Consider the following 17,237-nt stretch of genomic DNA (forward strand, 5'->3'; position numbering starts at 1 on the left):
GGCAGGAGGGCTGAAATGTGATTGGGGCCAAAGCCACGTGTTTGTAATCTTATGGGTTATCTCAGGTACCCTTAGGTGGACACAAGAAAATGTATTTCTTTGTGGGTGTTCTAAAAAGAAGCATCATATGGGGCGCCTGGGTGGCTCAGTTGGTTGGGCGGCCGACTTCGGCTCAGGTCATGATCTCACGATCCGTGAGTTCGAGCCCCGCGTCGGGCTCTGTGCTGATGGCTCAGAGCCTGGAGCCTGTTTCGGATTCTGTGTCTCCCTCTCTCTGACCCTCCCCCATTCATGCTCTGTCTCTCTCTGTCTCAAAAATAAATAAACATTAAAAAATTTTAAAAAAAGCATCATATTTGATCAAAACTATCAAACAACAACTCTTAACAGCCAACAATAACCATAGCTAGTTAGGTAAATGAGAAGGTTTTCATTGACTGTGTTTGTTCTACCGGCAACACAGAATCTTCTACAAGGGCTGCCTCTCAAGGGAGCCAACTGTCAAACATTAGGGGTTCTTACCGCAACAGGCGGTGAGCTTCTGTAATGCACTGAAGTCCCCAAGACGAAGTATTCCTGCTCTGCTGTTCTTGATGCAGGTGCGAGCACGTCGTGTGCATCCTGGGGGGCGGGGGAGGCGGATGTTGATTTACTCGGAAGATAATGCATTTCCCCCCAGCTGCGAGCAGAGCGCGCGTGCGCATCCTTCCGCACCTTTCCCTCGCGCTATGCTCATGTGCAGATAGAAGCTAGTGTGAGGAGAAGGGGGTGGAAGGGGAGAGAAAGGTGGAAAAATGCAAGAGCAGGGCTGGGGACAGAGCAGGTGGCCCACCATGACTGCAGGCGGGGACTGGAACATTCCATCCGTAGTGCCGCGGATGCCCGAAAACCGAGGGTGTGCGTGCACAAGACCTAGCCGGTGACACAGACCAATGAAGCTGGATTCGAGGGTGGGGCTGTCGGCAATTTCTGCTTTGGGTGTCTGTTATTCTGTTAGGCCCTTCGATGGCGAAACAAAATTTCCAAGAGAATAAAGCAGGGAGTGGATCTTAACGGTGGCTTTAACAAAGCTCATGCTTTGCAGCAGATTTTAACGTATCAGGTTACCCAATAAATCATACGTGACACCTTGACCGAGGGAAGGTGTGTGAATGGCACTGTATTTAACCCGTCACCACAGGGGAAGTTACTATTTGCAGGACTTTCACTTTCTGGGTGAAAGGAACCCAGAGGCATACAGAGAAGCAGAAGCGGCAGGCCTCGATCACCCTCCCCCGGGGGCTCTGGGAAAGAGCGTGGGGCCTGCAGGGTGCATGCCTAGGACACGCTCAGTGCTTCTGGCCTCTGGAAGCTGACAGGCCCACCGACGCAGCTCACACGGTACCGGTGTGCAAGGTGCGCAAGAGAGAAGGAGCAGTCGTCCTCCCCCAGGGGCATGGATTGGTGGGCGGGACGCCCGTGGACCGGCCCCTGCTCACCCCCAGCCAAGCACCTGCTCAATAATTTATGGCAGCCCGGATTAACTCGCTGTCTTTGAAGTGGGATCATCTATCACGTAGAGAAGGGAAGATTTGGCCGGTTTGGCAACACGGGTTTAAATGACATTGAGTTGCAGGGTGAGACGATGCTTCCCCCTCTGACTCCTCATCCACACTCCTGATGGCATCGGGGGTGGGGGGGTCTCCACCCAGTGGCAGTGTGGCTCTCCCGTCTCTGCCTTCTTCAGAGACCTGAGCCTTTGGCAGGTGGCATTTTCTACCCAGAGTTATGGGGTTCTAGTTCAATTGTATCTACTTTCCACTTCTCAGCTCTTCGTACAGGTAAAACTAGTTTTTTGTTTACCGTTGAAATATAGGATTTCCTGTTTAAAGAAACGTGCTTTATCCGGACAGAAATCCACTGAGAGAAAGAAATATTGTAAAAAGGACACTGGCACGGGTGGCATGTGCGTGTGGCAGAAGGTCGTGAAGGTGGCACCGCTGAGGCTGAAATCTGGGCGTGGGGTCACCCGATGCTGCTGACCTGTTAGGCCGAGTCACAGAGCTTTGCAGGTGAGGCAGGGGGCAGGCAGGTACGGAGCGGGCTCGCAGAGGGGCGTGAGGGATGTGGGCCGGGGGCTCCCTGCCACGGGAACCCTCCGCAGAGCCGCCCTCCGTCTAAACCCAAGCAGCCGATGGGCCGTGCTTACCTGAGCACCGAGCTCGGCCTCCGCCCCCGCTGTGTTTAGCAACCGGACTGACATCTGATCCCTGACATCTGGCCTTCCCTGTGGGCACACGGAAAGAAATATGACGGGGTTGAAATTACAGACGGCAGAAATAAAGGCAGAGAGCAAGGAGTGACATCCCAAACACGGATCAACACCCTCACGGGAAACATCCCGACTCTGGAAAATACACCGATCCCGTAAATCTAGACAACGGCTTCGGAACTGCTGGTCAGGAGGCAGAGTTTCTTGTTGTTCCGCGTCTCACAGGAAATGATGGTGAAAAAGACTCCTGTTTTGATGGGGCCTCAGAGTCCATAGCTCATTCTCTTCTAAGGCTCGCGGCAACGCTCTCGGGGTCCCCGGGGTTGGGCCGTGCTGTGCGTACTGGAGAGTTTGTACCACACCTCCTGCCTTCTCGACCCCACCCCGGGAGGGCTCAGAGCAGTCCTTTGTGGGCGCACAGGCAGGTGCACCCACACCATGGCCCAAGGCGGTCGCTTCCCTTTCCCTCACGCCCGGAAGGAAGAGAAAATGTGAGAAGAAGCCGAGGGGTCTGGCTCACCGCCAGCTTCTCCAACCACCCATCACTTCTGAGAACATCTCCCTGTTTACTCAAGCACGTGGCCAAAGTGAATTGGACTGTCTTTTCCCAAAAACGTCTCACTTGGCGCGACAAGTCTCTTGTTGTCCCAGGAGAAAGTTGTGGGTGGAGATCCGAGACGAGAGCAAGATGGGGCGTCCCGTGTCCCCCGCGCAGGAAGGGTGGTGCTCCCTCCGCACGTTTCTTGGCTTTCGGTTTTTAGATCAACCACCCTTAGTTCCAGGTGAAGTCAGGCAGGAGAGCTCGCAGCGCCTTCCTTGCGCTGCCCGGCCGACCCCAGCCCAGGGCTGCTGTGACGACACCCAGCAAGGTCAGCGGCGGTGGCAGCAGCTTTGCAAACCCAACAGTCACCTGCCGATCGCCTTGTGTCTTGGGGAGGGTGAGAAGCTTCCACGGGCAGGTCTTGCTTGATCCACAGCCGGTCTCTAAGGTGGACTTTGCCATCCCTGGTGCACAGGTGAGGATGTGAGGGTGAATGGCGCGCTCCCTGTGACGAAGGGAATGAGAAGTCCCTGCCAGGCTGGTGAGCTCGGTGCCCAGCCTCGGCCGGGAGAGGGCGGAGGGCCGGGTTGTGCCTCACCCCTGCCCCAGGCGGTTCACGGGTGAGCCTCACACACTCTCCATCTAGAGAAGCTCCACGCGGCAGACACCGTCTGCCTCTGAGCAAGGCTTCTGCACCTCAGCTCGGCTGGCACCTCGGCCAGCCCCCTCCCTGTCCTGTGCACTGGAGGACATTCGGGAGCCGCCCTGGCCTCCCTCCACCCCCTGGAAGCCAAAAACACGTCTCCCCAGCCCAACCGGTTACGACCATCAGAATCGTCTCCGGACATCACCACGCGTCCCCCGGGGGGGGCTGAATTGCCCCTAGTTGAGAATTGCCAACCTAACGCAAGAAATCGATGTAGTTGAGCCGGACAATTTTCATGGGATTTTTTTTTTTTTTTTTTTTTTTTTTTTTTTTTTTGCCCATTTCCCACTCAAACATGCGTGAGTTTGAAGAGATGAGAGAAGGCACGATGAATGGGAAGGTGTGCCTGTGAATTGCGGACATCACCAGCATGAAACACGACGCGTGAGGCCCCGTTACCTGGGTCGAGATGGCTTGGCTCTCATCGTTATACATGATCAGCGTCTGCTGGCCTTGGTCACGTGGGACAGACCGTCCGTACCCCGTGGCTTCGGAGCCACAATAGCACCGCAGCAGGAACAGCAGAGCCACTACAATGAGACCAGGCAGGACAATGAGTTGGACGGGGGTTTTGACGGGATCTGGTTCTGATAACTTGCAACTCGGGCATGAGTGGACACGGCCAAACTGGGCCGCGATCGTCTCCGTAGCTGTAGGACTAGTGCAGCGTGGGGCCCGAGCAGGTGCCAGATAACTATTGGTTGAATCGATTCATACCATGCGATCGATAATATCGTATCGTTTATTTGAAAATCTAGCATCCTCGTCAGCCCACTCCCAGCCCAGGAGCCTAGATATCTGTACACTGTGGCCCCCGGCGTTACTGCAAAGCATAGCGTTCATCTACGGGCTCCGTTGCTATCAACAGCCGCCGGCTGAATAGAAGCTGCTCTCGCCGGACAGGCAGCATGTCCGACCAGGTCGGGAAAGTCTGATCTGAGTCCGTGACTCCGATGAGCCTAGGGGTCATCCTCAAGGCATCCCACTGATCTCTGCCATCTTCTGCTCCCCGACCCGGAGGGAGGACTCTACACTGCTGGCTGACAGGCCGGGGAGAGGAGCCGCATCCCGAGGACAGTTCCACAGACCACTGACCTGCTAGAGCCACGAACGCTGCAAAGGGAGGGACCAGGGCCCCCACGAGGAGCCCAGCTCCTGTGACCGACGGCTCCGCACATGTGACTCCATCAGGGCAGGAACAGACCCTCACGTGGACGGACTGCTTCCGGGAAAGTCCCTGTTTGTCTCTGATGAAAAGTGGCACAGAGTAATTCCCAGGCGGGAGGCTTCTCAACATCCAAAGTTCAACCGACCGACCTGCAAAAGGAAACAGACCTTGCATGCAATTCACTCGTTCATTTGCTTATCTGCTCAGCAGGTATTTACTAAGTGCCTACCATGTGCCAAGGCTCTGTACAAAAGTTAGCCAACTTCGAAGTGAGAGGGAACAGTCACCAAGACCACCCCCACTTGTGACACCTGCTACAAGTCCGCGGCTTCTCAGCCAGGCTCAGGTTTGAACATTTTCTCCAAGGACCCATAGAACTCACTGAAGGCTGTGTGCTCATAGTTATGGTTTATCACAGCAAGCGGATAGAGATTAAAATCAGTCAGGGCAGGAAGCACATAGGGCAGAGTCCAGAGGAGTATCCGTGGAGTCAGGACGGTGTCACTTTCTGTATCTGTCAGGACAGCGTCACTTCCCGCATAGGTAAGTGACAACATTCTTGGAGCAAGGCCAACCAGGAAAGCTCACTGAGCCTTGTGTCCAGAATCTTTCTCAAGACTCAGTCATGTAAACCTGGCCGGCCACCCGTACGGCTGACCTCGGGCTCCAGCACTTTTGGAGATCGCCGGATGCCCACAGGACCCATAGCGTCCACCCTAAATCCCAGTGTTCCTATCCGATTGGCACAAGACCCCAGGTAAGCAGAAACGCTCCTTTCAAGCAGGACGTCCCAAGGGCCTAGAGAGCAACTCCCGGAAGCCAAGGGCAAAGGCCAGAGCTCTTGTGGGAAAAAGTTCAGTGTTTCCCTACACACTCTGGGTCTGGGAACCATAAACATGAGCTCACAGTGGCAACTAAAAGACAGGCGACATTCTGCAGATACACTGCTAGAAGCTCAAAAGGAGAATGTTGGCAATGGATGCCAGTGGTTCCTCCCGCTAACAGCACCCCCGTTTTTCCTTTGGGACAGCCGCACCTCCGGAACCCTCAGCCCAGGTGGGTCAGGAGGTGTAAAGCCCAGATCCCAGCATGGTTCCGCGTGGACTCGGAACCAGCCAGTCCACATATCTGCCCTTCCCAACTCCCAGCAGGCGACCCAGGTCACACAGTGACATACGTCTTCTTGCCAGGTGCTAGGATGGGTCCTAGGGACTCCCGGAAGCCACCCTGCCACCCCAGAGGAGAGCCTGCGTGCAAAAGAAGAAACCCGGAGGGGCGCCTGGGTGGCTCAGTCGGTTGGGCGACCGACTTCGGCTCAGGTCATGATCTCGCGGTCCATGAGTTCGAGCCCTGCGTCGGGCTCTGTGCTGACAGCTCAGAGCCTGGAGCCTGTTTCGGATTCTGTGTCTCCCTCTCTCTCTGACCTTCCCCCATTCATGCTCTGTCTCTCTCTGTCTCTAAAATGAATAAACGTTAAAAAAATAAAAAAAAAAATAAATAAATAAATAAATAAATAAATAAATAAAAAGAAGAAACCCGGAGAAAGGCAGAACCACAGTAAGGACAGACATTGTCCAGGGATGTCCCTTGAGCACCTAGACCCAGTTCTGCTGGAACAAAGGCTTACCTGGCATCTTTCTCAGTTACATAAGCCAATAAATTCCTTTTTTGCCTGTGTCTGTGAGAGTCAGGTTGCCTTCAATCCTTTATCCTTGGCCAGAACAAATACTCACCCCGATTTTCCCCCAATTTCCATGTGTCTTCTGCATTTCCCCACAACTTGTCCAATTCAAACGTGAACGGGTCTGCGAAGGGCTCCAGATCGCCATCCTCCGCCTCCAGGAGGAGCGTCTCGTTCGCCGCAGACTCACAGACCTCCATGTATCGAGAATGCGGATGGAGAGCGGGGGCGTTGTCATTGATGTCGGACAGGAAAAGCATCAGGGTCCCCGTCCCGGTCTGCGGCGGGAGGCCTTGGAACACAGGGATTCCAGACAGGGTTGCTCATTGATGAAAGAACCTTTTCCACTCGCACAAATCCCTGGAACGTGAGCCCTGCCGCCCTCCGGGGAAGAGAGCCGATCCACAGAAAGACTGACTCCATTTCCCTTTCAACGTCGTAAGCTTTACAGTAGGTGTTTGACCTGTCTTCCTGCTTTTTGGAAAATTTGGATTTGGAATCTCTGGGAAGGGTACGTGAACAAAACGCTTGCCACCCAAAATCATTTGTAGAACCAGGTGGGATAGAATCATTCGTTTTTCTGGGTGTCGATCATGCCAGGCATCAAGAAGGGGGTGGGACAGGAGTGAAACGGGTGTGAGGTGGTGACGGAAATGGTCTGTATCTTGGCTGAGTCCACATCAGAATCCTGGTTGTCACTACAGTTTTATAGGGTGTCAGCCACCAGGGGACACCAGATAATGGGTACTCTGGACCCCACTACATCATTTCTTCAGATCCCTGGAAGATGGACCCCTTTCTTTCTCCTCACTTAAGACTGATTGGGGGATGCCCGGGGGCGGGGGAGGGGCTCAGTCAGTTAAGCATCTGTCTCCCGATCTCAGCTCAGTCCATGATCTCACGGTTTGTGGGATCGAGCCCCACATGAGGCTCTGCACTGACAGTGTGGAGCCTGCTTGGGATTCTCTTTCCACACCCCCTCCCACTCAAAATGAATTAAAAAAAAAAAAAAACGATTGGGAACACAGATTTAATATCTTCCTAACCTAACCAACATTCTACTCGTTAATCGTGCAAATGGGATATACACCTACATTTCCCTTAAAACCTGGGTTTGAATTCACAGATTTCCTTCAAGGCAATTAACTAAAGTTACTTGAAAGTTGTGATTTATTCAACTTTGGTTTCTGCAGGTTTTTTAAAAAATTTTTTTAATGTTTTTATTTATTTTTGAGACAGAGAGAGAGCATGATCAGGGGAGCGGCAGAGAGGGAGGGAGACATGGAATCCTGAGCAGGCTCCAGGCTCTGAGCTGTCAGCACAGAGCCTGACACGGGGCTCGAACTCACAGAGTGTGAGATCGTGACCTGAGCTGAAGTCGGACGCTCAACCGACTGAGCCACCCGGGCGCCCTGGTTTCAGCAGGTTTAAAAGTTCAGCCATGGGAGATCAGAGACAGTAGTGTTGGAACAGGCTCACAGAACTGCCCGACCAGGTTTATGACAAATTTGTCCCATATGGTCACACTTGTCAGAGCTTATAAGCCATTCCCAGTACAGAGACCCTGTGCTAAGTATTTATCACCCACCACCGGCTTTGAGAAAGAGCTAAAAAGCTGCTTTATGTCTAGATGGAACAGACACTGGGTCCAATGGTGGCTTCCTCATCGGCTCAATCATCTTCTGAATGAATACTGCCCCTCTTCCCATGGCATTTGCCTCGAGTCTGCCATTTCAAACATTATCATCAAAAATAGTTGCCAGTATTAAAAAAAATAAAGGAGGGTGCGCCTGGGTGGCTCAGTTGGTTAAGCGTCCGACTTCAGCTCAGGTCATGATCTCACGGTTCATGAGTTGGAGCCCCGCATCAGGCTCTGTGCGGACAGCTCGGAGCCCGGAGCCTGCTTCCAATTCTGTGTCTCCCTCTCTCTCTTCCCCTCCCCTGCTTACACTCTGTCTCTCTCTCAAAAATAAATAAACATTAAAAAAAAAATAGGTTCCAGTAGCTGCATAGTGATAAAAAGATTTACAGTTTTCCAGGTTGGGCTGAAAGACTGTCACTAGAATTATTTTCCCTCAGGAAGCCACGAAACACACTTTCCCGCCTAATTTTGGGTCAACACTTACCATCGTCAATAGCGTGAGCAATGATTATGTAAAAGCTATCATTTACGTAAGGAGATTCTCGGTCAATTTGCTTCCTGGTGGTGACTGCTCCTGAGAGTTCATCTACTGTGACCCAACTTGCCGGGTCACGAACCAGTTTATACCTGGTAGAAGGAAACACACACGATTTTAAAAAGTAAAAAGTTACATCAAAAGGCAAATCAAAATATATCACGGCAGACACAGATTCTATCGCAAGTAATGTGGGAAATTGTAAGTGAGCTCAAATAGAATTTGTCCTTTTGTGTCTGGCATATTTCACAGAGCGTAAGGTCGACAAATTCATTCATCCATGTCGTAGCATATTACAGAATATCCTTCCTTTTTAAGGCTGAATAACATCCCATTATATATATATATATACCCCGTTTTGCTTCTCCACTGACCCGTCAGTGAGCACTTGGGCTTCCTTGGCATTTTAGCTATAGTGAATAATGGAGCTTTGAGTGTGGGTGTACAAATATCTTTTCGAGGTCCTGCTTTGAATTCTGGGAGCATATAGCCAGAAGTGGAATTATGGGTCCATGGTGTCTACTTTGAATTTTTTAAAGAACCACCATCCTGTTTTGTGCAGTGGCTGCACCGACTTCTATTGTCACCAACTGTGCACAAAGGTTCCAATTTCTCCACATCTTTGTCAACACTTGTTTTCTGGCTTTTTGATAGAAGTCATCCTAATGGGCGTGGGGTGGGGTCTCATTGTGGTTTTGAATCGCATTTCTCACATGATTGGCGATGTTGCGTATCTCTTCACGTGCCGACTGGCCATTTGTAGATCTTTTTTGGAGAAATGTCTATTCAAGTCCTGTCCACTTTGGGACTTGCTTGTTCTCGGTTTTCTGTTGCTGAGTTATAGGAGTTCTCTGTATATTCTGGATATTAATCCCTTATCAGATACAGGACTTGCAAGGACTTTCTCCCATCCTGTGGTCAGTTTTTTACTCCATGAATAGTGTTTTTTAATGCACAGGATGTTCTGATTTTCATGAAGTCCAATCTGACTCTTTTTTTCCTTTGTTATCTGTGTTTTTGGTGTCACATCCAAAAAATCATTCCCAAATCAAGGTCATGAAGCTTTTCTCCTATGCTTCCTCTAAGAGCGTTTATTGATTTTGGTCTTACATTTAGGTCCTGATCCACTTTGAGTTAATTTTTGTGTATGGTATCAGGTGACCTGTTTGTGTATTTGGATCTTCATGTGAGTTTCCTATAGACGGCATCTAGTGGGACCACATGTTTTTTTTTTTTAAGTGATTTATTTATTTTGAGAGAGAGAGAGAGAGAGTGCATGAGCATGATAGCATGTGCAAGTGGGGGAGGGGCAGAGAGAGAGTGAGAGAGAGCATCCCAAGGAGTCTCCATGCTGTCAGCACAGAGCCCAACTTGGGGCTTGATCCCACAACCCTGGGATCATGACCTGAGCCAAAATCAAGAGTCCGACTCTTGATTCAACCGACTGAGCCACCCAGGCGCCCCTGGACCATATGTTTTTATACATGCTGTCGATCTCTGTCTTCTGATTAAAGAGTAGAATCTGTACATGTGTAAAGTAATTCTTACAGTAAGTCCCTCATCACCTTTCTCGTTTCCTGTTATGTTTTCTGTGTCCTTGTTACACGTCTTTGGACTTCCTCCACAGCTTCCTTATCTCTTGGAGCGTTTTTAAGATAGCGGTTTTGAAGTCTTTGGCCAACCCATCTGCCATCAGGTATTTTTCGGGAACAGTTTCTGTTGATCTATTTTCTTCCCTTTGAATGGGCCTTAGTTTCCTGTTTGTTTATGTGCCTTGTGATTTTTTTTTTTCCTCGAGCACCGGACATTTGCATCTAATAATGTGATGATTCTGGAAATCAAATTCTGCCCCTTCCCAGAGTTTTCTGATTTTCCTTATTGTTTTTATTTTATTTTATTTTCGTTTGTTTGTCTGATGTCATAGGCTGTCTCTGTGCTGAGGCCCAGCCTCTCAACCTCAGGTCCTCTCACGCCTTTTCCCTGAGCCTTTCCTTGGGTGTGCGTGGTCCCTTTCTAACTTTCCTCCTATCTGTGCTTCATGTTGACTATCCTGGCCTTTAATGTCTGGCTCCTGAAACAGGAAAAGGCAAAAAATGAAGAGGGGGAAATAAAGGCATCGGACCTTCAAATCCCCTGAAGGGGGGAAGGGATTTGTAGCAATGAGGGTGGGGGACCAGAAACAATGGCCACCTGCCTCTTTGTACCTCTGGGACTGAAAGCAGCAATCAGTGAGCAAAGCACGGATCCCTGACACTTGGAGGCCAGAGGTTTTTGTGCCCACTCTGGCTCCTGCAAGCTGCACACTTGGCTGTTCCAGGAACACGTGCTAAGAGCTATAATTGACCAAAATTAACCTCGGCTTGCCACCCAAGCCTTTCCCTGGGAGTTGCAGCCCTTCAACAGAATCCAGAGTTCCAAAACAGGTACATGAGACAGATTCTTCTAGCGCCCTTGTCGGTGGGGAGGCAGATTCCTGCTACTTCTGACTCCGCCGTCTTCCTAGGGATTCTGGCAACTTTATTTGTACAAGCAAAACACTGAGCAACTCAAGTGCACACCCACAGATGAATGGATGAGCACAGTGTAGTCTATGCAGACAAGGGAATATTACTCGGCCTTGAAAAGGAAGGAAGGTCTGCAACATGCTACCGTGTGGACGCACCTGGAGGACAGTATGGTCAGCGACATAAGCTGCCAGAAGACAAACACTGGATGATTCCACTTCTGTGAGGTTCCTAGAACAGTCAAACCCGTAGAGATGGAAAGTAGCGTGCTGGTCGCCAGTGTCTGGGAGAGGGGCAGAGAGGGGGGGAGAGAGGTTCTTGTTTCATGGGGACAGAGTCTCAGTTTTATAAGATCAACACGTTCTGGGGATGGACAGCGGGGACAGTTGCACAACAGTGTGAATGTATTTAATGTCACTGAACTTAAAAATGGTTAAGATGGGGGACACCTAGGTGGCTCAGTCGGTTAAGCATCTAACTCCCCTGATTTTGGCTCAGGTCATGAGCTCACAGTTCATGAGTTTGAGCCCCAAGTCATACTTATGCTGACAGTGTGGAGCCTGCTTAGGAATCCCTCTCTCTCTCTCTCTCTCTCAAAAATAAATACATAAACTTTAAAAAGGAAAAAAGAGGCCTCCTGGGTGGCTCAGTTGGTTAAGGTTCTGACTCTTGGTTTCAGCTCAGGTCATGATCTCACAATTTGTGGGATTGAGCCCTGCATGGGGCTCCGCGCTGCTTGGAATTCTCTCTCCCTCTCTCTCTGCCCCTCCCCACCTCTCTCTCTCTCTCAATAAATAAATAATAACCAAACAAAAAAATGGTTAAAATGGTAAACTTTGTGTTAGATATATTTTACCACAATTTAAAAAAACAACCCCTTCTGTTGCCAGTTTACAACCTTTAGTAAAAAGGGAGATCGAAATGCCCAACAAATTATTTTAAATACAAGAAAACCCGTATAAAAGCGATGTATGCTAAGTGCAAAGGAAAATGAGCAGGTGAACCCCACCTGGGGAGGGGGGCGCAGAGAAAGCTATGGAAGGAAGGTGGCATTGAACCCGGGCCAGCGGGCCTCCTGGTGTCTTGAGTCCACCTCACCAGCTGCCCAACGGCAGCGCCCTCAGTGTGCCTAATTCTGTTTAAACGACCACTCTTCCCGGCCCTCTCTTCTCACCTTATCCGTCCGGCGGCTCTGTCCGGATCTGTAGCGTTAAATATTCCCAATTGAATTCCAGGCCCGGCGCCATCGACTTCACTGACGACAAAGCTCCTGGGGTGAAAGGCCGGGGGGTCGTTGACGTCGGTCACCTGCACACTCACAGTGGCGCTCGCCGCTGCCTTCCTGGGCTCCCGAAGCCGGCCCCCCTCACAGGAGAAGAGGGTCTCCTCGTTCTCCACCGTGATGACAAGGCGCCACACGGGGTGAGTTTCATAATCCAAGGGCTGCAAGTCCCAGAGAGAGGATCCCGTTAGCACCTGCTGCTGCTTCTCTGGCCGGAGAAAGCCCCGTGCCCACTGTCACGCACACGCACACCCCGAGCTCGTGGCTTTTGCGCTTCATTTATTATTCACAGTGCCTCTGGTAGTGATCAAAAGACCGTTGCCAGCTCATTTTCAAGTCATTTATGGAGTTCTTTTTTTTTTTTTTCCTCCCCCTCTCCTGGTTGAAAAGAGCCACCATCCATCAGAGGGGAATGAAAAATGCAACAAAAACCATAACCTAATGAAACATTAATGTGGCGACTCTGCTATAAAAAGGCGGGGGGGGGGGGGAGCTTAAGGAAATACAGATACTAATGATCGCTGTTACTCAGGGCACTCACTGCCTTAAAAGGATTGAAAAGCCAGGAGTATTTGAAATATTCAATCCCAGGCGTCTGAGATAGAGTCCCCCAGAGCCTTGCTATTCACAGCGTGGGAGGGTCCCAGGGGCATCACCCGGGAGCTTGTGCCTCCGATAGACAGAAGCTCAGGCCCCACCCCAGACCTACCGACTCAGGGCTGTCTGTGAACCTGACCCCCAGGCTGACTCACCTGCCCGGACCCAGAGGCACTGGTCACTCCAGGCTCTAGGTGAGAGTAAGACTAAAAGCAATAAAGTCAGACTGCCTCAGTCGGAACCCCTACTCCAGCTGTGAGACTTTGTGAAAACAACCCGACCTCTCTGGGCTTTGGTTTCCTCATCAGTCAAATGAGAAGATAATATACTTTCCTGCAGGGCCAGCTCCTCATTAGGCACAGAAGCAAAGTGCCAGGGGCCCACGATACTTTCAGGGGTCCGTGCAAATGTTCTAATGTCTTTTCAACTCAGAAAAAAAAAAAAAAAAACAGACTCCCAGGATTAGAGAAAATGTTTTAAATATTTTTAGCATATCAGAAAAAAAAAAAAAGTTTTAGGGCCTATATAGATCTATTAAATTTTGTCTCAAACAATAAGAAAATTAAATGTTGACGTACTTAACACCATCTCAAAAAACTAACTTGTAGTATTGATAATATTTTGGTGAGAGGAGCCACGAAGTCCAAAGGGCCGAGGGCCCACGGCAGCAGGGGGTCATGACACAGCCTGCCCTCCTCACTGGGCGCCACGGGGACACACGACATGCCACACCTCATGTGCTTGGCACACGACAGGCATCTCGCTATCGGGACTCCCGCGGCCACTGGTAGGTGCACATCCCCTGATGGCTTTACCTTGATAACATTTAAAATCCCTTCATTGGTCTCGGGGTCAGTCAGAATGTCAAAACGTCCTTCTTCGTCGCCTTGCGATATGTTAAACTTGACCCTCCAAGCTGAGGTAAATGGTAAGTCAGCGTCTTGGACCACGAGACGCAACACGCCCCAGCTGGCGCGGCCTTCAGAAATCTGAATCTTATACTGGGAGCGGCCATCGTCATTTCCGTGTCACGGAGACAAAAGCAAGAAAAAGAAAGCAAGGAAAGAAATGCACAACATGGATATTAAAGATTCTTAGGAAAATAGTGCGTTGAGTTTGATCTAACACGGGTATTTATTTCTCTTGCTATTGAACTTAACCTCAAGTGATTTGAAACTCTGCCTGACCCAGCACACCCAGGTCCTTCCTCTGTCCCTTTCCCCCGTGACTTGTGTCTACAGCTGAATGGCTTTTTTTTTTAATTTTTTAATTTATTTATTTTTGAGAGAGAGAGAGAGACAGAGTGCTGGTGGGGAGGGGCACAGAGAGAGGGAGACACAGAATCCGAAGCGGGCTCCAGGCTCCAAGTCAGCACAGAGCCCGACGCAGGGCTCGAACCCACCAACGGTGAGATCATGATCTGAGCCAAAGTCGGACGCCCAACCGACTGAACCACCCAGGCGCCCTGACAGCTGAATGACTTTGAAAGTACTCTTAAATCCAACTCAATGCACTATTTTTCTAAGAATATTTAAAATAGTAATACACATCCTAGTTTGTGCTGCTAAAAAAAAAAAATCCTAGCTCTTCTCCTAAGATGGAACTCTTACGGTTACTTAGATTAAGGCAATCATTTTTCTAACACATGTAGATCTCGAACTTGTTATTCAATACTCAGGTGACAAGATAATTTCTCTTTAACAAGTATATCGAAACTGGGTGTATTTTCCCCACCCTTACTTCAGAGCAGAGCTTTTTACTAAACCAGAGAAAGATTTTGAAATAAGGTTGAAACATAGTAAGTATTTTTTTTCAGTTATTCTATACTGTTTGCTGAGGTGTTTTCATCTGAAAACATTTCAGCTTTGGTCTATTCTATTTCCTTTCAAAGATTTTATTTTTAAGTAATCTCTACACCCAACATGGGGCTTGAACGTACAACCCCAAGATCAAGAGTCTTACGTTCTACTGACTGAGCAGGCCGGGCTCCTCTTCTCTAGACAATTAAAAAAAATTTTTTTAATAATACTTTCTCAAATAATTGTTTGTAGCATTTATTTATTCAACAAAGGTTATGATGTGCCAGATTCTATCTTAGGTGCTGTGAACGGGATTGGCAAAACTCCATCCCCAGGGAGCTGATGATTAAGAGAGTGTGTGTGTGTGTGTGTGTGTGTGTATGTGTGTGGGTGTGTTGGGTTGGGGGGTGGGAGGGAGGGGTGCTGGGTTGGGGATCTCTCTAGGTCTTCCAGAAAGTTCTCACTGAGAGGGGTCAGGAGAAAGAAGTAAAGTGGATATTTTTCTCAGAAAAATTCATATAGAAGAGCACAAAATACAAAATAGGGGACAGATCCTGAGTGTTTTTAGCAATCTTGCAGATCTCAAATGGCGTGGCATTTCCAAATGGTCTGGAACAGTGGGTTCCAGCGCTTTCTTCAAGCGTGGGGATGTGTAGCATGTGAAATCCCATGTCAGTCTATAAATCAGATGAGCTGAGAAAGGCAAAGCCAGAACCCACCTGCTCATCTTCCCTATTCTAGAGCTCTGGATGTTGGTTAAACGCTCAGGTCTAGATTCTCACGAACTTGCCCCCCCTGCCCGGGGAATATTGGGCAATGTCTGCAGACATGTTTGGGTGTCACAATTGGGAGGTCCATTGGCATCTAGTGGGTAGCGGTCGGAGATGCTACTAAGCATTGGGCAGTGCACTGGGCGGCCTCCCCTGACCCTACAACAACGAATTTGCCATCCCACGTCAACAGTGTGGAATTGAGAAATCTCGTGGACAGTGAGCACGGATTCTCTATCTTCTCTGTGCCTCAGTGTCCTCATCTGTCAAATGGGAATTGCGTGCTAGTCCCAGCAATTGAAAATGAAAGCATGCATGTAAAAGTTCTGAGCACAGGATCTAGCCCAAAATAGTAAAAAAAAAATAAAAAATAAAAAATAAAAGTAAGCTCCCCAGTCTATTATTGAGGGATTCTGTGTCAGCATGGCTGGCGTGTTCTTTCTGGTTTAAGTTATTTTGGAGAATGACATGTCTCTTTGGGGGTATGGCCAATCCCCTCAGCAACACTGAGCCTAGCACTTGAGGCTGTTTCTGTACGGACTGGGCATTCGGGGCAAGCCTGGGTGCCTTACGTTCTCCTGGGTAAACGTGGGCATGTGGTTGTTGCCTTCTTCCACGTTGATGTGAACCGTGGCCGTGGATGACAGTGGTGGTTCTCCAAAATCCCTCGCACTGACTAGCAGTGTAAACCGAGGAGCCGTCTGTGTGGGGAGGAAATGAACAGTCAAGCCCTTCAAATGAAGCAAAGGGAAGCATTAAAAAAACAAGCCACCATAGGGGCGTTTGGGTGGCTCAGTCGGTGAAGCATCCGACTTCGGCTCAGGTCATGATCTCACGGTTCGTGAGTTCAAGCCCCACGTCGAGCTCTGTGCTGACCGCTTGGAGCCTGGAGCCTGCTTCCAATTCTGTGTCTCCCTCTCTCTTTGCCCTTCCCCTGCTCACGCTCTGTCTCTCTCTGTCTCTCAAAAATAAATAAATGTAAAAAAAAAATTAGAAAAAAAAATAATCCATTCTAACGATCTCAATAGCAAGCCTAGACACAGAGGGTTTTCTGCTGCAAACATAAATCCTAAGTCTGGGGCTCAGAGATAGAGAACACATTTCATTTTTTTAAAATAATAAAATCCACATAACCTCATAATCTAAGCATCCTGAGAGTTGTATTTCTCCACTGATACGGTCGATATGGAAGCCACTTTCTTTCAGTATCGGCGTTTGAGAAATAAGGAAATAAAGGACTTCAGAATTTGGAGTATTTTCTTGATCCAAATCAACTGTTAACATCCGGAAAATAGGTTGACCTGGAAAGAATTGTTTTAACGGTTACTATTGACCAAAGGCAGCCTATCGACCCAGTAGAATGACGATCCTTTTGCTAAATGGCATGGAGGCATATACACCAGAATGGATTAAATATTTATAAAATCAAACTACAGACATACTATAAAAAATAAAGAGGAATATTTAAATAGTCATAAGAACTTTCTCATCACAATTGCTAGCGCAGGAGACAGGAAGGCCTGAGTTGATAGATCAGACAGATTTTTAAATGTGTGGCAAAAACAAAAAAAAACCGCAGACAAAACTTAAAGAGAAATGATAAGCCAGGAAAACGTATATAGGGCAGACATAAACATTCTTCATATAGAATAAGAAGGTTAAAATCAAGGAGAAAAACGACAGGCACGCCAACAGGAAGTAGACAAAAGGAAGGGACACGTGGACAGGAAACCTATCGACACAAGCAAGCACTTAGTAATC

General features: G+C 49.0%; 1 protein-coding gene across 1 annotated transcript in view; it reads right to left on the reverse strand.

Annotated features, from left to right (window-relative positions):
• Positions 1 to 17,237, reverse strand: part of CDH26 (cadherin 26) — a 42,026-nt gene that overhangs the window by 7,039 nt on the left and 17,750 nt on the right. Inside the window, exons 6-15 of the mRNA XM_049650519.1 lie at positions 16,611 to 16,777; positions 16,049 to 16,177; positions 13,723 to 13,908; positions 12,203 to 12,471; positions 8,474 to 8,616; positions 6,400 to 6,639; positions 4,594 to 4,815; positions 3,898 to 4,028; positions 2,189 to 2,266; positions 523 to 621 (exon numbers count right to left, since the gene is read on the reverse strand). Coding sequence (XP_049506476.1) covers positions 523 to 621; positions 2,189 to 2,266; positions 3,898 to 4,028; positions 4,594 to 4,815; positions 6,400 to 6,639; positions 8,474 to 8,616; positions 12,203 to 12,471; positions 13,723 to 13,908; positions 16,049 to 16,177; positions 16,611 to 16,777 — 1,664 coding nt within the window. The remainder of the gene's footprint in view (positions 1 to 522; positions 622 to 2,188; positions 2,267 to 3,897; positions 4,029 to 4,593; positions 4,816 to 6,399; positions 6,640 to 8,473; positions 8,617 to 12,202; positions 12,472 to 13,722; positions 13,909 to 16,048; positions 16,178 to 16,610; positions 16,778 to 17,237) is intronic.

Source organism: Panthera uncia (genome assembly GCF_023721935.1).
Source record: "Panthera uncia isolate 11264 chromosome A3 unlocalized genomic scaffold, Puncia_PCG_1.0 HiC_scaffold_11, whole genome shotgun sequence".
NCBI lineage: Eukaryota > Metazoa > Chordata > Mammalia > Carnivora > Felidae > Panthera > Panthera uncia.